The sequence below is a fragment of the Phoca vitulina genome, unplaced genomic scaffold (assembly GCF_004348235.1).
Source record: "Phoca vitulina isolate PV1807 unplaced genomic scaffold, GSC_HSeal_1.0 scaffold36, whole genome shotgun sequence".
In the NCBI taxonomy this organism is placed as follows: domain Eukaryota; kingdom Metazoa; phylum Chordata; class Mammalia; order Carnivora; family Phocidae; genus Phoca; species Phoca vitulina.
In genome coordinates, this window is record NW_022589739.1 from 14990779 (window position 1) to 15014205 (window position 23427).

At 53.9% G+C, this 23427-nt stretch overlaps 1 protein-coding gene across 4 annotated transcripts in view; it reads left to right on the forward strand.

Moving 5' to 3' along the window:
• Window positions 1-11086: 11086 nt before the first annotated feature.
• SLCO2B1 (solute carrier organic anion transporter family member 2B1) overlaps window positions 11087-23427 on the forward strand; it is a 46160-nt gene continuing 33819 nt past the window's right edge. For 2 of the 4 annotated variants that reach the window (XM_032426976.1, XM_032426979.1), the window contains exon 1: window positions 11087-11444. In XM_032426976.1, coding sequence (XP_032282867.1) covers window positions 11429-11444 — 16 coding nt within the window. In that variant the 5' untranslated portion in view covers window positions 11087-11428. Of the gene's footprint in view, window positions 11445-13137; window positions 13219-22642; window positions 23260-23427 lie in introns of those variants that run through there. The other 2 variants (XM_032426978.1, XM_032426977.1) reach the window with 2 other exon arrangements.

A 23427-nucleotide genomic window follows, 5' to 3' on the forward strand; every position in this document is an offset into this window, starting at 1 on the left:
CTCAATGGGGAGAACCAGGTTGGGGCTGAGCCTGGTCCCATTAAACCTCCAGGCCCTGCCCGTCACTAGCCATCTGGGGCTCTCTCCCTCGAGATCCCATTCTGCTGAGGCCCTGAGTAATGTTTTTCTGGGGACTCCCAAGTGGCCGATTAACAACTACCACTGGGCTTTGCTGATATGGAACAACAAGAGTAACAGTCCTCACTGGGGCTCAGAACTCTGTGGTCTGTAGATGTTTTCCCAGCTATTGAGCAACAACTGGGAGCCCCTTGTGACAGATGAGGAAACTGGGGCTCAGAGGTGGAAGGAATTGCCCCATCACATGGCAAGCCAAGGGCCAGGGCGGATCTGAGGTCTCACATTTTCTCAGGTTAGCCTCTGAGCCAAGGACACAAAGAAGGAAAAGTCTGTGAAAATTCTCTATGTAAATATGAAGTCCGCCCTGTGCTATTGGCCAGGGGATGGGGGCGGGGCTTTGAGTGTTTTGAAGCTAGAGGAAAAAGTGTGACAGAGCAGAGAGCCACTCCGTTTCCCAGATCTTCACTCTCTCACACTCGCCTGCCCTCTTTTGCTCACTCTTGCTCTTTATGTTAGACACATTATAACTCAGGCCAACCTCCTCCAGGAAGCCCTCTGTGATTTCATCTTCCTCTAGCCCCCAGCGCTCTTGCTCTCCTCTGGATTAACCAGGCCTGGCTGCCTATGCTGCTTATTTTTAAAATTAGAACTGAGGCTCACTCTTCATTCCCTATTGAATGAAGCTGGCTGTGTGCCGGCTGCCCGATCACAGTGAATCGACATAGTCTAGTAGGGATAGCCAATGACAACACTGACCGGCAATTCTATCCAGTGTGATGTGTACTACTATAGAGTTGAACGGCTCAGAAGAGGGAACAAAGCAGGCTTGCATCATGGAAGACATCTTTTGGGTTGGTTATGAATTATAAGCAGATGAGGAGAGCCCTCCAGGCCAATAAGGCAGGGACAAAGTCAGGAAGGGCTGAAAAAGGAGGAGGTGTGTTCAAGGGGCAGATAGAGGAGTATTTGGGATGCAGAACTGAGGGAGAGACTGGGAGTCTCAAAAAGGGAAGCTACAGAGGTCAGCAGGGGCCAGAGAGAGAAGGAGCTCGAATTCCAGACCGCAGAATAAGAACTCAGCACAAGACATGGGAGAGCCAGGACCAGCCTTCAGGCAGGGGACTAACAGTCAGCTGCTTGTTCCAAAAAGATCACCCCCACTGCCACGTGGCGAGCAGATTCTCGTGGGAGAGGCTAGAGGCAGGGAGACCAGCGGGGAGCTGGGTAGCGAGAAGAGGAATAGGGAGAAGTAACAGTATTCCCGATGACGGAAGCCGCTGCCTTTCCTGAGTGCTTACTTGTGCTAATGATGTGCCCAGGTGGTCACCTGCTTCATCTCAGCTCATCTGAGTGGTGGTTTTCATTACCCTTGCTGTATAGACGATGAAGCTCCGAAAGGTTAAGTCACGAAGCCTGCTTTGGCCCCTCCTCTGGGCCCACAGGGAGTCACTGTTAGAATTCTAGCCATCTCCAAGGCCCATGCCTTTTACTACCCAGGATCAGAGAAATCTGCAAGGGGCAAACTGGCCAAGATGTGATAACTGCATATGAAAGAGTCCAAGCATCCTGGCTTGGGTGACAAGGCAGATGGCGGTGGGTGGTGGGCAGTGCAGGTGGGAAGACAAGTTTTCGGAGGAAGATGAGGAGTTCTGTTTAGGACGTATTGCATCTGGGGAGCCAGTGGGACATCCAAGTGGGGATGTCCAGCAGATATTTGAGGGTTTAAGTCTGGAGCCCAGGAAAGAGAGAGCTGAGTTGCAAAGACTTGGGGTTGAGGGGGGAGCCTTTGTTTTTACGGAGCTAGGGAGAGAGTGTGGAGCGAGAAGGACAGAACCTTGGAGGAAACCAGCACGAGATGGGGGCAGAACAAGAAGGGTCTGCAAAAGATGCTGAGAACAAAAAGAGAAACGCCCAGAGAGAATGCAGCCCTGACGACATCACAGAGGAGCTAGCTCCAAATGGCACGTGCGGCCAGCCGCAGCAAAGCTGCCGACGGGACCAGAGGTTGAGAAGCGGGGAGTGTCCGGCGGCCCAGCGAGGAAGAGGCCACTGGTGACGCTGGGCTGAACAGGTCCTGAGGCACAGTGGGTGTGGGAGACTGGGGGCTGAGTAAGTGGAGAGAGGGGTAGACAGCATTTTCAGATGCTTGGCTGTGAAGAGAAATGTGTGGTTGGAGGGCAATGAGGGGTCAGGGAGGATTTTGTTGTATTTTTAAACTGGAGATAATTTGAGCAGATTTCCCAGCATTTGTTGGTGGAAATAAGCCAGTAGAGAGGGACCAGAGGAAGGATCGTCGACAGAGGAGAAGAGGAGCTTCTGAGCCCAGAGTCTAGACGTCGTGGTGAGTCAGGTGGGGGAAGGGGTAAAAAAAGGAGCGGTGTAAAAGCAGGTTTGCAGATTTAGTGATGCGGGGCGGGGGGAGGGGTAAAGTCTCATTTCAGACCAGAATGGTGGGTGAATTCAGTGAAGATGTGGAGGTTGTAGGGAGTTTATTCTCTCCACCCAATGGGACCTGAAGCCTGGATCTTGGCAACAGACCGGTTGGGCTCAAGCCTGGCATTTAGCTTCCTGAGACTGAGTTCCCTCTTCTGTACAATGGGGGTTTGTCCATTGAGTGAGGAGCTCTTGAGTGCAAGCTCTTTGCTCGTGCAGCGCAGGTTGAGAAGAGGTGAAGGGTGCAAGCTGGTGTCGTAAGCATTTTCCACCCAGATTGCCCAGGCCCTGTCCCTCTCTCCTGGGGCCACCGGGATGCCTGTAACAGTCACAGGCCGGGCCTCTCCCTCCTTAGAAAGTGGGGGTACAGATGTGTCTCCAGGTGGAGCCCGTGCATCTCAGGAACTTTTTTGAGCTCAGAAGAGAAAACAACCCGGCCCCTCTGAAGTTCCCACCCGCGCAGAGGCCAGCGGCCGCGCCTCTCTGCCCTGGAAAGTCGGTGACACTCTGTCTCCCTGTCTCGCCCCTACCGCTCCTCACCCTCACGGCGTGAAGCTCCGGCACACTCGAGAGGCTGGAAAAGGAAAGTGCCAAGGAGGAAGGAGAAGGTATAAATACATTCAGGGAGAACCTAGGCTGCCTTGCCAGCTGTGGGCAGGAGGCCATGGAGCTGGAGCTCCTAGGAGGAGAGTCCAGAATCAGGACCCAGGGTTGGGGTATCCAGCCCTCTCATCACTGTCACCATCTTTCCCGCCCCCAGGAGGCAGTGATGTCAGCTTTGGGGGCCTAATGCCCGGTGGGGGGGGGGAAGGGGGTTAAAATCCTAGCTCCTCCACCTACCAGCTCCACTTGGGCCAAGGCCTTCCCTTCTCTCTGCTTCTGTCTCCCCCGAGTGAGTGGGGGTAAGAGCAGCAGCACAGTGAGGGTTTAGTGAGATACTCTAGGTGAGAGTATTTTGCAAAATGTGAAGGCTGTGAAGTTTTCTATCGCTGTCGCCTGGATGTCTTCTCCTCTGAGGTTTTTCACCCTGGAAGGCTGGAGGCAGAGGAACTGGCTGATGAAAAGTTCCCTGAGGGTATGTCCAGCCTGTTCAATGCTCACTGACCAGGGTCACGTAGAGAACCAGGATATGATCCAGACCTCGTCCATTTTCTTCCTGAGTCAGGAAACACTTGGGGGAGGGGGCAGTTGGCAGTGGTCCTTGCAGGGTGAGTGCTAATTCTGTGACAAAGGGAGGAAGGGCATTTGACCAGGGGGACACTGCGTGTGTATGGGTACCAAGACATGAGTGTGTGTGGTATGCTCTGGGCGGAGGACCAGGGTAGGTGGGGAGACCTGTAAGGTAGGTCAGAGGTATGTGATGACAAACATCAATTTTTAGCTAAAAAATAAGCTTTGCTCTGAGGAGCAGGGCTGGGTGCCATGAGATTGGGGTTTGGAAAGATGACTCTGGGAGAATGGGGGAGATGAATTAGAACAGGGAAACTGGAGTCACAGAAGAAAAAGGGGACTGCAAGAGTCTGGAAGAATGAGGAATGGACTCTGAGCTAAGGGGGACAGGGAGGAGAAGACAGGAATGTGAAGGACAGAGAGCTGCCATGGGCTGTGGGGAGGGATGGGGGTCAGGGATGGACCTGCCTCCAGTGAGACTGGGGTTCAGTAGAGGCCTCGGAGGGAACTAGGAGGGGCAGGTCTCCAGGCCAACAATTGCTCTTGCCGAGCCAGAGGTGCCTGGGGGACCCCCAGGAACAGGTGGACATCAGGAGGGTACCTGGGCTGGAGCAGAATCTAGGAATCACCTGCTGGGGCTCAAGCTCTTTCTGTTGTGGGAGGGAAACCTGAGATTTGAGGAGGAAAGTGACACACCCAAGGTCATTCAGACGGTGATCAGTAGAACAGGCCTGGACCCCTGTCAAAAGTGCTTAGCTCCGTACCCAACTCTATTCAAGCCCATGGTTTAGGGACTGGTAGACAGATGACTGAGTCCTCAAACTAGCCCTCTGAGATAGTTAAGTGCCATGATTTGAGCACAAGGTCTGGAGCCAGACTGTCTAGGTTAAATCCTGGTTCTGCCTCCTAACAGCTGTGTAACCTTGGGCAAGTCTCCTCACATCTCTGTGCCTCAGCTTCCTCATTTGTAAACTAGGGGCTCTAATGGGTAGTTGGGAACATTAACTGAGTCCGTGCAAGGAAAGTACTTAGAACAGTGATTGGCATGTGATTCATGAATGCCAGTCATATTTATTGTATCCGTTTTATAGTTGACAAAACTGAGGCTTAGAAGAATGAAGTGGGTGGGGTGCCTGGGTGGTGTAGTCAGTTAAGCTACTGACTCTTGGTTTCAGCTCAGGTCGTGATCTCGGGGTCATGAGATTGAGCCCTGTGTCGGGCTCTGTGCTTAGAGCGGAGTCTGCTTGGGACTCTCTGTCCCTCTCCCTCTGCCCCTCCTCCCCTGCTCACTCTCTCTCTTTCTAAAATAAATAAATACATCTTTAAAAAATAAAAGAAGAATGAAGTGACTGTCCAATGCCACATAGCGGGTTGTTGGCAGAGCTCAGGCCTAAGTGACTCCAAAGACTGGTTTGGTTTGCTTATGCTAAACTGCCTCTCCTTGTGGCTATTTCTGGAAGATGGTTGGATGTTTTCAACTCAAGAGACAGGAGTCTGCAACCTAAGGACCTTAGGAAATGGGATTCTGTGGCCCTGGGCTGGGATTTGCTAGAAAGATCCACCCCTGCCCTTGCCAGAGACCAGGTCTGCTCCTTTTGGGATATCTCAGGCCTGGTCTCTCCCTTCCCCCAGGAAGACGCATCTGTGTTTCACCCAGAGGACAAAAAAAGGGCAGGCCTTTAAAAAGGACAGCGCCACTTTGACAGTGAGAGTGGTTTAGGCATGAGTGCCAGAACAGTTGGAGCGGGCGAAGCTAGGAAGAGTGTGTGCGGAGTGGGGAGAGTAGGTGTGTCCGGCTGGAATGGGAGAAGGAGAGAACCAAACAAAATGCAAACTGACAATGCTCCACATAAACGGCCCTGAGTTAGAGCAGAGGCCAGTTGTGTGTCCTGCCCTGGCCCAGACTGGGCCCAAACGCCAGACAGAATGCTCTTTGCCCCAGCAATCCTCACTGGAGCACCTGCGGAGGGCCGGCCGGCTGAGATCAGCTGCCTGTGCGCTCGGCTTCCTGCCTTCCCCATCTGCAGACTCGCAAGCCCATCAGGGAGGAAGTGACTCATCTTCCTAGATGAAGCATGCGGCATGCTTCCCCGGCAGCTGTCATAAACTCTGTCCAAGTCCCAGAAATGAAGCCCAGGGAGTAACGGGCCCTCGGGTTTCTGTACATCACCGGTGCCGTGCTGCGCATGCGCCCTCCGGAGCAGGTGCCTCAAGAGAATACAATACTGGTAATGCTGATTGAGCACCGATTACCCACCCACCAGGCACTCTGCGAAGACTGCCGCTTATGAGCCCCATCCTGCAGATGAGAACACAGAGGCATCAAGAATTAAGTAACACACGGATATGGGATTTCCCTTTGGGAAGACGAAACAGTTGCGGAGACGGATGGTGGGGCTGGCTGCACAAATCTGTGAATGCACTTAATGTCCCTGGATGGTACACGTACGATGGTTAAAAGTGTAAATTTTATGCTATGTCTATTTTACCACAATGCAAAAAAACTTCCAAACAAGCAGAGGAGTTACCCAGCTACCAAGTGGAGAAGCCAGGAGTCATGCCCAGTGGTCCTGCCCCAAAGCCTTGTCCTTGACCATCCGCTATTTTGTCTCATTTGCAAAGAGGAGATACTGATCTGAGAGACAGGGGCACTTGCTCCCGAGGGCGCTGGGGAGAGCAGGACAGGGCTGAGTTTTAAGCAGGGAGGGGCATGGTCAAATTTAAGGGTTGGCAAGTTCCCTGAGGCTGGAAGGAAGATGGGCTGGAGGTGGGGGGGGGAGGCTGGAGCAGGGCCCAGGCAAGAGCCTCTGGTGGTCTGGACCAAGGTGGGGCCGGCAGGATGAGAAGAACGGGGCGGCTTGAAGGACTTGTGGAGCGAATAGGCAGATGTGGAAGGGAAGGGAGAGGCAGGGGCAGGCTGTGACTGCTTTCGCTGGGCTCCCCCCCGCCCCCGCCTGTCCACTTCAGCCTCCTGGGACGGTGGGCCTCTGCCCCCTTTCCCTGATTGGAGGAGCCTCGGAGGAAAAGCCTGGGGCACAGACCTGCTCTCTGGCCCCCAGGGGGCAGTGTTGCAAAGTCTTCTGGGCGTTGGAGCCCTTGCTTCAAACTCCCTGCAGTCAGGGGCTGGGGCTGGCTCCCCTCCGTCTCCTCTCCCAGCCTTTACTGCATCCCTCCCCCACGTCCTCTCTCCCAGGAGCCAAATTATTAATAACCATAATCCCTCATGTCCCACACCTGACACTTTACAAAAGCAGTGGTACATCCATTAGCTCACATGGTTCTTCCCCAAAGTCTGGGGTGGAGCAGAATGAGACCCTTCTTTTTATCCTCCCCCCCCCCCCCACCATTTTCTAAGGAAACTGAGGACCAGGCAGGAAATAGGATCTGATGGTGGCAGAGCCAGGGCTGGGAGCCACGGGCCAGCCAGCACCCAGTCTGGACCCCGTGAGAGGGTATAGCCCTGCAGTGCCCGTAGAATGACAGCTGCTAACAAGGGCCCCCCAGCCAGCCTGCAGAGCCCTAACTTTGCCCTTGAGCTCCCTCCTACCTCAGGGGGCCTTCTTGGTGATTTATTCCCGCGGGGTTGTCTGTCAGGTCAGACCTGCCATGATTTACTTCCTCCTCATCCTCTGCTTGCAGAATTACAAGAGTCACCCTATTACCATCGTCACCCTATTAATAATGGCTCATTATTAATGCTCAGCTCTTAGAACTTAGCAAGCGCTAATCCATCCATTAGCTCCTCTGAGCCTTATGCCAGCCCTGAGAAGGTATTTCACAGACAAGGGTACTGAAGATCAGAGAGGGCAAGTGACTAGCCTCAGGTCACCCAGCTAGGCCTTGGGAGAGATTACAATCAAGGAGAGGTTGTAATCTCGCCCAAGAGATTTCAACCTCCTATGCACATACCAAGTTGAAGATAGGGCGAGATGGTTGAGGCTTATTGCGACTTTGCCTCAAGGGGTCCTGTTATCTTGATTTTACAGAGGAGGAGATGGAGTCTCAAAAATCTTACTCCATCAGGATTGACCTGTCTGATGCCCAAGCTCATGCTCTTTCTGGGGCCTGGGCCTGCCACTTTCAGGGAGGGATGCAGAGTTTCTAGCATAGTACATATTCTCTCCAGCCTGGAGGGAGAACCTGGTGGGAGGTGGATGCCGTTGGACCCAGGGGAGGGCTGCTGTTGGGGCAAAAGGGCTTCCCAAGGAGGAAGCTCCGGGGGAGTGTAAGCTGTAGGGAGAGCATGCTGTGCGCGGCTGGGCGGGCTGGAGGGGCCATGGCTGTGCTGAGCCAAGGTGGCCCGGGCCGAGGGGCCAGCCACGCACCCACCTGCCTGCAGACCTGCACTTCTCCTCGCATGATTCGGAAATTTTCTGTGTCTTGATCCAAGAGCTGTGCCAACAAAGAGGGATAAAATCCTGAACCCTTGGCAGGCCGGGGTCTGTTTCTCATCCACCAGAGAGAGAAACTGAAGCCTAAGGAGACAGACCTGTGGTCTCTCCAGGCCTCAGTCTCCCAGTCGGAACAAGGGAAGGATTGAATGAAATGTGCTCCAGTTTCCTTCCTGCTCTGACCTTCTAGGTACCATGCGTCCATCTTTGCTGTCCTTGGCTCAGATCCCGGCCCCTGCTGTCTGTTTGACTTGTAGCTCTGGGCAAGACACAAGGACTCTCTGAGTGTCAGGGTCCTCATGGGTGAAATAAGTATGACACAGCCCTCCTTGAGCAGATTAAATGAGCCATGCATGGGAGCATGGCTGTGTAGCTTGGGTTCTGACCCCAGGCAGAGTCTGGGGGTGGGGAAAGCTGGAACTCTGACTGAGGTCCTCACTTGTCTGCCCAGCTGAGGGCTCATTTATAGACATCCGCTCCCTGGCTGCCAGGCTGAAGGGAAGTGGGAGCAGAGGTGCTGAGATGGCAGTTTGGGGCCTTTTTCAGGAAGGAGCCTCTGGCTACTCTTCCCCTTGCTACCCCTGCCTCCCCATCTTCTGGGCCTTCTCACAGTGACACTCATGACAGTCCCGAAGGTGGGAGGTGAGAGGTGACGGTCTCCATTTAACAGATGAGAAGACTGAGACCCAGAGAGGAGAGAGGACTTGCTGCAAATGCCATAGCTAGTTAGTGACAGAGCTGGGACCAGAACTGAGGTCTCCAGTCCGGAGTTCAGCACTATTCCATTACACCCAAATTCAGATAGTTCTATAAAATGAGGAGTGTCCTATTTTTCTGGGTTTGCAAACCCTCTACATGGATTGACTTAAAGAAGGGAAGGACCTGGGTTCTGCAAACAGCCCAAGGTTTTATGAACAGCATCAGGCTCGGCATGAGATGCAAGACTGCACGCATCATGGGGCCTCAGAAGTTCTGCGAGCCATGCTGGGCTTTGCCAACAGCGTGGGACTCTAAAAAAGGCATCAAGTTTTGCAAACTATGGGAATCCGCAGATGGTGTTGCAATCTACACACACCCTGGGGCTCTGTAAAATGCACGGGGTTCGGCAAACACCACATTGGCAAGTGGTAAAGCAGGGGTGCAAAGCAGGTTGGTTGAACAAGCTGAGGCTACCCATGATGGGACGTCACTGAGGGATTAGCCCAAGAGCCCCCGAAGGCCTGTTAGCCTAATTCCCAGAAGCTGCTGGGTAGCTGACCCTTGTTCCAATTACATAGCTGAGTTCAGGAATATTCTCGGACCGGGCTACGTCAGCCTGGGGAGGCCGAGGAGATAAATGAAGATCACTCATGTCTGAGGTTATTGTATGTTCCACGCCTTGGGGAGCGTTGTGCATTGTTTCACTCAAAGACTGATGAGCTGAACTTAGCCAGCCAAGCTGGGCCCGACAGGTACCCAGAGCAATCCACGTATAGAATTTTTCAGCCTCTGAAGCCAAGACGGAAGCAATTGAGTTTCCAGAAAGCCTAAAGGGACCTTCTCACTCTTAACCATGCACCTGCAATTTGGAGTCTGAAGTTGGCACCTCCCCCAGTCTCTGCGAAGACTCGCACTACTGACTTCAGTCTGAAGGATTTAGAGAAATAGAACCAATTTGGTTTTCTCAAGCAGGAGCAGGGCCTGGTCTTTATATCAATCTGAGCCAACTATTGACCTTTCCTAGTATGGTGGTCATGCATTCACATTTCTGGTTTCTCAAAGACAGTTAGGCAACGAGTATCTATGGAGGGCCACTATGTGCCAGGCTGCACATTGATTATTTCAAGGACTCCCCGCTTCCCACCAGCTCCCTCATATAGCCCCTGGGAGCCAAGTGGGGTCCATGGATATTTCCCTTATCAGTGCACCCTGAAAGTTGGATTCCAAATCCACATCCCCATTTCATGCAAAGACCCTATTCCTGGAACTGGGTCAAGTTCACTTCTGTATCTTGGATTTGGGGAAACCCAGAGGTCTTCCTCAGAAAATGCAGCCTGGGTGGAGGAAAAAGCCTGGTTCTAGCACCAAAGATTCAAGACATGGCCCCACCACCTACTAGCTGGGTGATCTCTGGGCAGTTACTGAGATTCAATGTCTCATCCATAAAATGGGGGAATAAGCACCTGGCCTACAGGGATGATAGACCCAGTAGGGCCTCACGTGTGAGTCCTGAGCAAGCTGGAAAAGGCAAACCGGTATGTGTCCTCTGCTGGCCTGTTCTGAGACCTGCCTCTGTGGCTTCCTTCTCTGAGCTCCAGGCCTTCAGGCTTGGCTTTTTTCTTACTCGCTGAACTTACACAGCAGCCCTTCAAGTGAGGGGCCAGCTGTCCCTTCTTTAAGGATGAGGGAAATGATACTCAGAGATGCAGAAACTTGTCTGAGACCATGTAGCTGGCTGAAATGAGACCCAGGTCTGTCTGGCTCCAAGGCCTCCATCCTCAGCCTTCAGTCCAGAAAATTCTTGAAATTGCAGATTTGCCCTTCTTCTCCCGACCCTCTCCACCAAGATGGAGCTCCACTTCATGAGCTGTTGCCATGAGTCCCTTAAGGCGGGCTGGCCATTGTGAATCCTGGTGAACGGACTTACTCCTTGCTCTGGATCCTCCGAGCTCAGAGAGGAGATGGGGGTTTAGTGAGAAGGGTTGAGATCTTGAGGGGCCAGGGATTCTGGGAAGGGGGACCCTGGGGAAAAAGGGGCTCTCTATGGGGCTCATGGAGGGTGACAAGATGTGATGGGGGACAAGAGCTTGGTGGGGGACAGATTGAGAATGGGAGTGCAAGAGGAAACTGGAGAATCCAGACTGAATGAGACCAGGGCTTGGGGACCATCAACATTCCCTCTGCCCGCCACCTCTCTGCTGCTAATGGAGGAAGAGAAAATATCCAGGGGAATGCTGAGGCAAGAGGATGTGAAGGAACAGGCTGAGGGGAGGTGACACAGCAGCCTCCTCCCAGCAGCGGGGCCGGATCGAAAGAAACCCAGCCTCTTGCACCACTCTGGCCCTGGGCTGTCCCAGCCAAAGATCAGAGGAATTCAGAGAGAGAGACAGCCAGAAGGAACAAGTGACTGGATGAGGCAAGCTCTTGGAGAGTGGAGTCAAGTTTTACAGGAATTCCTAACCCATCTCAGAAGAGGTGGCTGTGATCCAGTGTGGCCTGAGCAGCATCGGCCCCAGTGCCTGGAGTCCCCACATTAGTGCCTCCCTTCGGTGGCTCGTGGCTGCTGCCTCCAGGGGCCCCTGATAAGGTCTCACTCCCTCTCCTGCCTGCCTCTTGACATTGAAATAGGGGCTGGAATTCACTGCACCCCATGAATCATGGGACCCAGAATAGGTAAGTCTTGGATGAAATTAAGGAAGGGGCACTGGGATGGAGTGTGGGGGCCACATGCCCAGTGCGGAGGGTGAGGAGGCTGTGGACCCAAAATGGGTGTACTGGGTGGGCTGGGCGGGGGCACTCGCGGTTCCCCACGCAGAGCCAGCCATAAGGCCAGACCTAGAGAAAGTGTTTGAATGAATGAGTGAATGACGGAAGGGGCAGGAAGGGATGCTGTTTACTCAGCTGGAGGGGGGGACCCCAGCCTACCTTCCCTGACGAGACAGAGACGCTGAGAGGACAATGGAAAGTCGGGCCACTCGAGCCCCTCGCTGAGCCCTGTTCCCTGTTTGAAGCCGGCAGAGATAAAGACAGACAAAGCAGACAAATATACAGACGAAAGTGGAGTCAGAGACAGAGCAAGTCCAGAGATAGGCAGTCAGACAAAGGCCGGGACAGAGGAGAAGACAAAGGCCAACAGGTGTCTGCAGGACTGTGCAGGGACAGGGAAGGAGGTCCGCCCCGGAGAGAAGGCTGCAGAAGAGACAGGGAGAAATGAAGAGAAGCAGACAGAGGCAGACAGGAGAGAGACAGGCAGACCTGCCATGAAGAATCCAAAAGCTCAGCACAGAAGAGAAAGGGGTTCAGAGAGAGGCTTGCAGAGCCCAGCCTGCAGCGTGACACGCGCCACGTGGAGAGGGCGGAGGTTCTGGGAACGGAGCGCCCCGCTGAGCATTTCTTGGGCAGAGGAGGGAGGTGGAAGAAACAAAGGGTCTTCAGACAGGGTGCCCTGCGGTGATCACCTCTGGCCTCCTTCCAGCTGCCTGTCCCCTGCTGGCTGTGTTAGCCTCATGCCCGCTCAGGCAGGACTGAACCTTCTCCCTGGCTCGTGCCGGAGGCACCGAGGGCTTCGTGGGCAGCCTGACGCGGCTTGGGGACCCTGGCGTGGCAGGAAGGGTGGGGTGGATGCTTCCTCGGGGGGCCTTGCTGGAGAGATGACAATGAGGCCCTGGGTTGGTTTGGAGATGGGCCACTGACAGACCAAATTCCCCATCAAGCTTTGGCTTGCTGCAGGATGGGAGGGTTGTGACCCTATAGGTATGGGAAGAAACTAGAGACTTTGGCTGTATTGTGCTTGTCCCCCTCACCCCACTGTTATTCTGACCCCTGCAGGGCTCAGCTCTAGACTGTTCTCTAGCCGCCCCGACCTCCCACACATACAGCAGGAAGCTGATCCCCCGTCTGCCCACTGGGCCACCAGGAGTCGCCTCTGGCTCTGCTTCCTGGGCCCCACCCTGAGCTCCTTCTGGTCTGACGACATCTGAGGGCTATGGGAATGCAGGTGGGGCAGGGTATAGAGACTGGAGCCTGGGAAAAGAGCAGGGGCCAGCTTGCGTGAGGGAGAGGGGTCAGCTGTCCTAGCCAGGGGCAGACACCAGAGAGAGGAATCAGGGTCAGATCTGGCTCTCAGCCCAGCCCTACCACCAACTCACCACGTGCCCTTCGGCAACAGGCAGAGCTTTCCCTGTCTGTGGGGGAGGAGTCGGAGAAAATGATCTCCCAAGGCCATTCCTTTCGTGATTTCAGAGAAGCCTCTTTCCGACGTCTGCCCCTTTGCTCACAGCTTTTACCTCTACCAGGAAGGTATCTGCCCACGTTTCTTCACCGATTCTGGTGAAATTTGCCATTTGCCAACTCCTCCAAACATCACTCCTCCAGGAAGCCTTCCAGACGGATTCCCCAGCTAGAAGTAACCTATCTCACGTATGCTGCTTGACTTCTCTTCTTCAAGGTTCATCTTTTCTTGTTCCTCGTATTGTTTCTGTTGCTCTCCAGCCGTCCTGGGTTCAGAGTGCATCAATCCAGGGCAGAGAGGTAGGGCAAAGGAAAAAACTAGCAGTCCCGGGTTAAAATTTGAGCTCTGCGTCACTGGCTTTATGAGAGTGCAGTGATGTACTCTCACCCTTTTTAATAGTTGAGGAAACAGATGCTCCAAGAGGGCAAGTGATTCACCCAAGGTCACCCAGCAAGGGAGCAGCAGAGTGGGGGCCAGCAGAGTGGGGGCAGGTTGTCCTGATGCCAAAGCTCTTTCCTCTCTCTGCCATTACCCTCAGGGCTCCCTCCTCTCTTCCACAGACCCCACACTAGTGAGACTCCACCCACTTGGGCGCTTCTGCACTGGTTCCAGACAAAGCGAACTATTCTCTGGGTGTGAGTGACTGGGGAATGGGTGGGGTTGGGGGTGGTTCTTTCCTCCCAGGCTAGGCCTTGCCTACTGGGCCTGATCTCAGGCAGCTGTGAACCAGACGGCAGGCTTGCCTAAACCCTACAGTCGGGGGCTAGGCATTCAAAGCCCCCTCTGCTTTTGTCCCTTTCTGGGACTCACTTTCTCTGTGTGACAGATGGAGGGGGTTGGCTGGGGTGGTCGTTTGGTCTCTTCCTGTACTGAGAAGCTCAATCTTCTGTCTCTGGAAGGAGAAGTGCAGCAAAGGCCTCTCTGCAGGGGAAGGGTCAGATCCCCCCATCGGTGATAAGGGGGCTTGGCTGTCTCCAGGGTACCAGCCCCAACTTCAGCTGCACCCTGGATGCCGGGAAAAAGAAAGAAGTAAACTTGGTCCCTGCCATCCGTCATGGGCTGCAGCCCAGAGCCCTAAGCGCTAATGTTTGAAATGATGGAGAACAGTGCCTCCCTCCCCAGACTGGGAGCTTCCTGGAGGTGGGGTCAGATTTGAGCCATTCTTGGGGCCCCAGATTTCAGCACAGGCTTGGCAGACACGAGGATCTGGGAAAGTCTCAGTGTCTAAGCTGTCCTCCCTCCACTCCCTGTCTCCCCCCATGACATTCCTTCCTTCCCTCCAACCTGTTTTGAAAGCCTACTCTAGTTGAGGACTGGAGACTCAGGATATGGAGTGAGGTTGGGTATAATAGGGCCCTTGGGGGGTAAATATAAGCACACGGAGAGATGAGCTGGGACTCAGGGTCGGGGGAGGGGGGTTTGGCAGCGTGGCCAAAGCCAATGGCCACCTCTCTCTGAGCCTCAGGCTCCATGTTTTAGGCTGAAGGAGACTGACCTGAATTCCCTATGTGCTCAGGGCTCACCCTCCCTGCAGGCCCTCATTGTTTTTAAGGTCATCTTTCTAGATGGGATAGCCGGGGCTGGAACTGGGAACAGAAAGTCCCAGCACAGGGTGCCTGACCCAGCTTGGAAACCACCGGGAAGTGCTTGACCTCCTCCCCCACCCTGCACGATCTTCCTCAAGAAGCAACAGCTGGGAGGCCGGCAAGAGCTGGACCTCAAGCATGCTATTGTCATCCCAGCAGACCACCCGAAGCCCTGCAAGGAGGAATTTCCCAATGATGACAGCCAAGCCCTTCGTGCCTCTGACTCTTCCCCCTCCAGAAGCTCGATAACCCCCTCCAGAAGCTCACTAGGGCCACACTGGGAACTGGAGCACTCAGGGCCCCCAGCCCACCCCCACCCCAACCTGAGCCCCTCCTCCCACATTCCCATGCTCCAGCCCCTGTCTTCTCCCTCCCTAAGCTTAGCTTGGTTTAACAATCATGTTTTTAAGCTGGGCCAGGCCTTGAAAGATGAGAAGTGGTTTGCTGGGGAGAAAGGACACTCCAGGCTGAGGGTACAGCATGTGCAAAGGCAGAGGGGTGAAAAGAATAGGATGAATTTGGGGAATGGCAAGCATCTATGGGCCAGAGAATACTGTTCGCTAGGGTATGAGACAGGAGCGGTTCCCAAAAAAGCGGTTGACCTTTTGAGGCTGAGATGTCTGTTCTCACATGGTATAGACGGGGTGGGAAGGGAGGAGGGGCCAACTATTGTTGAGGACAACAGTGTACCCGGCAGGGCATTTTCCTGCAATCCTGCAAACACTCCATGAAACCGGTACTCTTCTCTCGCTTCCAGAGAAGGAAACTGAAACTGACATTGGCCAACTAAGCTGCCCAAGGTCACACAGCTCCGATGTGGCAAAGCAAATATTTGAATCCAAAGTCTTCTGACCTAGAGGGTTTCAGCAGGGACATGGTCCATCAGGACATAGGATGGGGCAGGTGCTGCCCTGGGGAGCTCACTGCTTCATCAGGGGGACTTAAATAGTGCAGGAGACTGACCAGCACTGCAGCCCAGAGGAAGGTCTGAGGGAACCTGCCCAGGAGGGGGTTTTACGGAAGACGAGACAGCAGGCGTGGGCCGCAGGAGCTAGGTAGGAGGGACCAGCAAACTGAGGGCACACAGAGCAATCTAGGAGGTAAGAAGGGCTCAAGGAAGGAGTTGGCCTCGCTGGCTTCCTTCTACTCCAATACCTCCGGAGAAGTATCTGTCATTGTTATGAGGGACGGATTGCCCAATATCTGCTGCTGGGAAAATTTCCCTTTCCAGGCTCGGGGCTATGGGTGTGTCAGTGCTGGAAGCTGGTAGGTTTTCCAAAAACATCTTGGCGCCTTTGTAACACTGTTCCCTCCCCCCACGTGGCATCTGAACACAGTTCCAGGGTAGGTTCTTTTTGCTCTGTTCTCTTCAGATGCGGCATATGGTGGAGGCGTCTCACTCTCGCCGGGCAGGTTGCCCACTTGTGGCTTCTGTTACCTTCTTTCCGCTCTTGTCTCCAGACAGCCAGAGATCTGACTCCAGCCCGTATCCTCTCATGGGCTCTCCTAGAGCCCACAGCCTCCTAAACATCTCTCCCTTGGTGCACCACCCCCCCGCCCCACCCCCCCAAACTCACCATGGCCAAGGCTGAACTCACCACCGCTTTTCAATCCCGGCCCTCAATGATGGCAGGCCCAGATGCAGAGCTGCGCCTCCCCGTTCCACCCCTGCCCCCAGGACTCCTCGGCCTCCTGCACTCCCCACAGCTGATCTTCCACCAAGTCCTGCCCATCCTACCTCCCCACTGTGGTACCTCAGCTCATTACTCTCCTAGCCACTACCTAGCCCAGGCCCCATGGTCACTCGCCGCTCTGGACCCCACTCCTGCCTTCTCCCTGGTCCCTGCCCATCGCCTGACTCTTCCACTCTCCCCTCACAGGCACGGAGGTCTTCCCAGGTAGCCAAATCAGACCTCATCCCTGGGCTCAGAACAAAGCCCAGCCCTTCAACCTGGCATTCGGGCTCATCATAGCCCAGCTCCTCCAACCGCTGCAGGCGCAGCCCCCCACCATACCCCCACCTTGGCCCCAGTGCTCCCCCCTTGCCAGACCATTTGTTCCCTGAGCATTCTTTGTACTTTGATATTTCTGCCCTTTTCTCTGATGTTTCTTCCTTTAAGAAGCCTTCCAGAACCTTGCAATCTAGGCTAGGGCCTCTGCTGTGTTTTTGTAGTCTTGAAATTCCTTGTTACCTCAGTGAGCTCATGTCACTGGGATTCTGTATTAGATGTCTGCTTCCCCACCTACCCCCCCCCCCAGACACTGGGAGCTCCCTGAGGGCAAGGACTGGGGCTGCTGGCCTCTGAGTCTCCAGCAGCCTGCCTCGGAGAGCTGTCAGGGTGTGTGGAATGAATCTTCATTGTTACTTCTAGAACCAGCAGAGACCAGTTCTTCCCGTGTGGAGACGCTGGGCAAGTCGTGGTCCTCTCTGGCCCTGTTTATTCGCCCCTCAAAGGCTCAACCCAGCCCTGGCTTCCTGTCCAGGGGACCCCCCAGCCCAGTGTTGCTGTGGAGTCACAGGCAGATGAAGAGGGTCCCTGAAAACACACCAGGCAGGCACCCCCCTAGCCCCACAAAGAGACTCCAACAGGGCAAATTGCATCTTGGGCCAGCTGAGTATTGCCAGCTGCCAGAATGTGGGCCCAGGATTGCCAGATCTGCTAATCTTCCAGGAAAAAGCAAAACATCTGGAGTTTTATGTGAAATTTCCTGTTTTTAAATGCTGGCCACTAACTTAAAAACACTCAGAAAGCAAGCATTGTGCAAGCCCCCCAAAACATCTAGAAGCCAGATGTGCCACCAGGCAGGACTGCCATGCGCTGCCCGACTCCAGAGGGCACCATTCCCTGTGTGGTGCACAGCCATACAACTGCACACGGGGCCTTGGGCAGGGGCCTCTCTGTTATAACCTCTATCTCTGCTAGTTCTTTTGATGGTCTTGGCAAAGGGTGTGGGGAGAGGCCTTCCGTTCTCTTGTACAGGGAAGATGTTAGAAAAAAAGGACCTTGGAATGCCGCTGGTGGGATGGGGTGGGGGTGGGGAGAGGACAAGAAATGGCAGAGGGAGGCGTCCAGAGGGGTCTGTGTTGCTTCAGGGATAAGGGGGGTGTGAGTGAGTGGTGCCGGGGCTGAGGCTCCCACAGGAAGGAATACCGTTTTTTCTGGGCCCTGGTGGCCAGACCTGGAAATAGATCGCCTGGTGAGTTTGGAGCAAAGGCTGACAAAACTGCTACTTGCAGGATAGCCTCATGTTGACAAAGGACATAATACTGTGTGACCCTCACACAGGCTTGAGAGGCAAGGTTTAGTATTCCTATCGCACAGAGGCTCAGAGACGTCTAGTTGCTGGCCCAAGGCCATACGGGGTCTAAGTGATCTTTGATTTTGCTCTCTGCTGGAGACAGGCTGGAATGTTCTGGAGAAAATGTGCCATCGCCTTGCCCTTCCTTGGTCCCCAGGATGTGAGAACCCTCACAGGGTTCTCACAGGCTCTCTCGGCATTTCCCAGCAGGTCCCTCCTGAAAGTTCAAATCTGGGCCTTGGTTATGAGTCCTGAACTCCCACCATACTCAGGTCCCCTGGAGTATGGGACTCAGGGCCCCACATGTCCTTCTTGTCCCCTCGTTTCTCTCTCTCCAGCCTTGCCCTGACAGCACTCTCTGAGGCCATTACCAGTGAATGACTGACACTCTATAAAGAATCAGCTGGTAGAATGGCAGACTCTCCCCATAAAACCACCTTAGACAAAGCACAGAAGGGAAGCCAGGTTGGAATAAGAAATGGCTGCATGGGGATTATGTTTCATTTGTTCTAAGGCCATCTTTGCAGCCAACCTTCTTGTGGTTGCTATTGGGGGCCCAGGAGTCAGGCAGATCTGGGTTCCGGTCCAGGCTTTGCCATTTACCAGCCCCAGGACCCTGGGTAAGTTGCTTCCCCTCTCTGTGCCTCAGTTTCCTCCTCTGCATCATGGAATCCCAGCAGCTATCTCTAAGGGGTGCTAGGAGGATTGGTGAGTGAGCTCAGCCCAGCCCAGCCCAGCACACAGTGTTGCTTGGTTTGTGGTAGCCCCTCAGACAAGCCCCTAGGACAAGCTCCTCCAAGACCCTTCCTGTAGAGATTAGGGTGAGCCAGAGAGCTGGGTCCCCCAGCCTCCCACCTTCTCAGCCCTCTGGGGTTGAACTTTCTCTGGATTCTCAAGTTCCAGATGTGGCAATGTGGCAAAGCAAGTATGGAAGCCAGCGTGGAGTTTGTGGCAGGACAGACAGCTGACAGAAAGCCTGGCTGCCTGACGGGTGATAAAACTACATTTACTGCACCCCTGCTACACGTGTTTGTTCTGATTCCCCACACGGTACCAATAGAACCTGTTGGTAAGACAAATGCTGTTGTTTACTGTGAGGAGGGATAAGACCACTTCTCAGAGCTTTGGCAGTGATTCAGAGTGGGAGGTAAGGTCAATATTTGCTCAGAATTGAAAGTTTGTTTTAAGGCTGGTCCTTCGGTGTGGGGAGGGGGGGGGGAGGCTTGACTGGGATTGGGTAAGAATCATGATACAACAGTTTGTTGGTGGAAATAACAAGGTGAGGATTTTGTGGGGGAGAGAGTCAAAGAGTCGGAGGTACACACTCTGTGGTTGGTTTCCCTTGAAGAGTCGAGGGGTCTTTCAGGAAGTTCCTGTAATGAACAATGAAACCATTTGTTTGAACTGGTCGGTCTGGGAAGCTTAAGAAGAAAAAATGCGAATGAAGACAGTGGAATTTTAAGGCCAAGTTCATATAGACCGTAAGGTGTGGTTTCAGGCTTCTAGTGTCAAGGCTGAATGTGGGGTGGAAGGATCTGGTTCTCAGTGGGCTCTTTCTGTCCTGGGATGTGGGGATTACAGTCCCTGCTTTGCAGCAAAGGGGCCACTGGTCTCAGGCCACACAGCAGGATGGCAGCCGCTGGGGACCCAAACCTGGGCAATGCCTCTGAAGCTAGTGAGTGTGCATGGAGGGCAGGGGTCCCAGGTCCTCCTTGTGCTAAGTTGGGGCTTGGATGAGAGGGAGAGATAATCTAGGGAGGGAAGGATGGTGCTGTCAGAAGGAGGCGCTAACTTGGAGGGGCCAGCTGCATGTGGAAGGGAGTGGGTTCCGTTGGGCCCTGTGGCCTGGGAGGCGCTTGAAGGTTATCAGGAGAGGGGAGGGACATCCTCAGTGGGGCCTACTGTGTCTCAGGCCTGGGCAGGGGCTGGATGCCCCACCTCCTTGAGGTAGATGCTGTCTCCTCATCTGGAGGGTGAGGAAACAGCTCAGCAAGGTGAAAGGGCATGTCCAGGCTCGCTCGGCTACCGGTGCCAGAGCTGGGGTTCAGACCCAGGTCTGAGGACTTTGAAACCCACGCTCAGCCCCGCTCCTGCCCCTGGGATTTTCTGTTTGCAGCTGGGAGGTGGCTGGAGGAGGTAGGACTTTGAGCCTTTCCAGCAAAGAGCAGGCAGAGAAATCTAGGCTTCCCTGGCGGGCTGCTCTCTGAAACCTTGGTCCTCATCACCGTGGATTCAGCTGGCGTGAAGCATGCTGATATCTGCCCATGGAGCGGGTCTCTACGGGCAGAGCCTCTGCCCTACAGATGTTGTGTTCTCTGAGCGAACTGAAGGTTTCTGGCTGAAAGACGTTCAGGATGACTGACTAGCTAGCTAGCTCAGCTTGCCTGAACAGACAAGTCTCCTGAGAGACAGCCAGACCAATGACTAACCAGCTGATGGACATGAGTGGGCCTGTGTGAAGAGCCAGCCATGTCACCAACTGATAGGCACCCAGACCCCTTGCCTGCCTGCTCTGGGGATGTGGGCTTCAGCCCTGGGAACCACCTGGCCTACCTGGAGCCCCAAAACCTGGTTGCCCACCTGGGAGAGAAACAAATTGGGATTTTTTTCCTGGGGCCAGGTTCCCTATCTCTCCCCTCATTCCTACAGGCCACCCAGGCCCAGCCCAGGTTCACCCCCACAGTGGCCCCCTCTCCTGTCAGGGGTGACCCCTGACAAAATCTTCACAGGATGGGAAGGCCCTTGGAGATATCACATGAAGAGGATGTACTTTCCTGGACTCAGGGCCCTCCTTCCTAAGGGAGCTTTGTCCTTACTTAGAGAGTCAGACTATTTGTTGCCAGCCTACTCAGAGGCCTTAGCCCACAGGAAGAGCTTGAAGAGGCCTGGTTATCTGCCTGACCAGCCCCATTCAGTGACCAACTGACCACCCAATGCACTGAGTACTCCCAGAGGTCATGGCTTCCCTCCTTCATCCAGAGGCTCAGGCTAAGGACTAGCCCGTGGGAAGTAGAAGATTCTTTAAGTTGGTCCACTGATCTTCTGTCCCCCTCCCTTCTCCATATCCTGGACTTCTTTCAGAGCCGGGCCTTCTGGTCAGTGACTTCTGCCCTCCCAGACTCAGCTCCAACCTCATCACCTGCTTGGCCTGTCCCCTTGGTGGGTGTTCACTGCCAGTTAGGGCCGTGACAGAGAAGAGCACTGTGCTTCTTCCCCTCATCAAACCTGCGCAAGGAGCTTGGAGTGATGTTGAGGTTAACACTTGGGCTTGAGTCCCTGCACCAACAACGTTAACCAGCAGAGCTAGTTACCTCAGAGCTTCAGTGTGCTCATCAGATGCATAGAGATAATGAAAGCCCCAAGGCCCAGAGCTATGGGGAGGCTTTGGGAGCATGGAGAGCATGCGTGTGAAGGCTTAGCTGCATTAGAGCATGTAACCCAGCTTCTGTCCTATAGGAAGTGACCAGTCTATGCTGGTGATCGAAACCAGCGCATGGAAACGGTCCCATCAGTCTCCTCTGCGGGAGTCCGCTCGGGAACCCCCTCACCTCCATGTCTCCTTCTAAGTGACCTCCGCAGAGCCTGTCCCTTCGCTAGGCCAACCCCTTATCTCCTCCCTGACAGGTGTCACTTTGGTTTTAATATCTCCTTGTTTCCCCTGAATCCTTATGCCCCCCAAAGGCACTCCTCCCTAGCCACACACACTTCCATTTCTTCAAGTTCCTTAAGCTATTTGAGTAGACATCTCTCCAAAGAAAATACTCAAATGGCCAATAAGTACATGAAAAGATGCTCGACATCGTTACTCATTAGGGAAATGTTAATCAAAACCGCATGCGATATCACTTCATACCCACCAGGGTGGCCATAATCAAAAAGACACAATAATAAGTATTACAAGGATGTGGAGAGATTAGAAGCATCGTACCCTGGTGGCAGGAGGATAAAATGGCGCAGCCACTTTGGAAAACAGTTTGGCAGTTTCTTAAAAATTTGAACAGAGTTGCCACGTGACCCAGGAATTCCACTCCTGGCTATATACCCAAGAGAACTGAGAACATACGTCGACACAAAACTGTGTACAACATATGAATGTTCATAGTACCTGAAACCTAAACAAAATGTGATGTATGTCCATACAATGGGATATTCTCCAGCCATGAAAAGGAATGACGTACTGATGCCCGCGATAACATTATTCTCTGTGAAAGCAGCGAGGCAAAAAATTACATATTGTACTATTTCGTTTATATGAATTTATATGAAATATCCAGAACAGGCAAACCCAGAGAGCCAGAAAATAGATTTGTGGTTGCCAGGAGCTCGGGAGGGGGAGCACTGCTAACCTGTATGGGGTTCCTTACTGGGATGGTGAAAATGTTCTGGAATGAGTGGCGATGATGTGTGTCCTTTTTCATATACCCAAACCTACTTAATTGTGTGCTTTAAAAGGGTGGGGTTTATGGCATATGAATTATACCTCAGTTGAAAAAAATTCCTCAGGCTCCCAGGTACCTTGTGTGAGGAGTGCAGACCCTTCGCCTCTGTGGGCCCTCCCTGAGTTTGCCTTCGGGGTCTGGAGGTGGAGAGTCCCCATGTCCCTGCCTGGGTCAAGGGTGTCCTTGCGTCCGTTTCCAGGCTCCAGAAGGAGCTTGTTGAATGAGGGGAAACTCCTACCAGGTTAAGAAACATATGAAACAATGGAGGAGGCTTCCACGGGAAGCGGGGCCCCAGGAGGGGAGGAAGGCCAAGGGGTTTGGTTTCCATTTGAGTGGAAGGGTGGAGTCTCCCGAAGCCGGACTTCCGAGCTCCGCACTGAGATGAAATGTCAGGAGACCCTAGGAGACGCCCCTGAATGGGGTTCAGCTTTGCTCTCACTGCAGTGAGTGGGATACAGGCATGGTTACCATGGTTACCGTGGAGCAACCCAGACATGCCTAATGGGGCCAAGGATCCAGGTTCTAACCACAGCTCTGCCTCCTGAGTCATCGCCACACTTGGGGAATTCAGTTTGTCCAGGGTGAAGGAGGTGGTTAAGTGGGATGACCTCTGAGGGCCCTCTCTGCACCGACCAGCAACATGGTTTGATGTATGAGGTGGAGATGGGGTTAGGTAACTCTAGGATTACACTCGGGGTGATGCCCTGGGGGGGGCATTGGTATCTGTTCTGAACTACCCCCAGGAAAAACCTTTATGCCCTGACTATGGACCAAGCTTTGACCCTGCACCTGACCCTAAATCTGTGATCCTACCCTGAGCCAGACAGACCCACAGCCAGACTCAGCCTCCAGGAGCACCGGATGTCTCGCAGCTACAGGCCCAAGCGGGTCTAAGGCTGCACGTCCTTCCTGTCGAAGTTCCTGCTTGAAGGGTATGGAGTGTGGCCGGCAGCTTCTCCCTAGAAGGAAGGTTTATGCTGGGAGTGGTATGAAGGTGTGAGACAGGAGGTCCCAGCTGGGATCTGGCTAGCGTGGGTGCATGGACCACTTACCCTCTTAGGAAGGGCCCTCCCATCACTGGGCCTCAGAAAGGCTGGGGG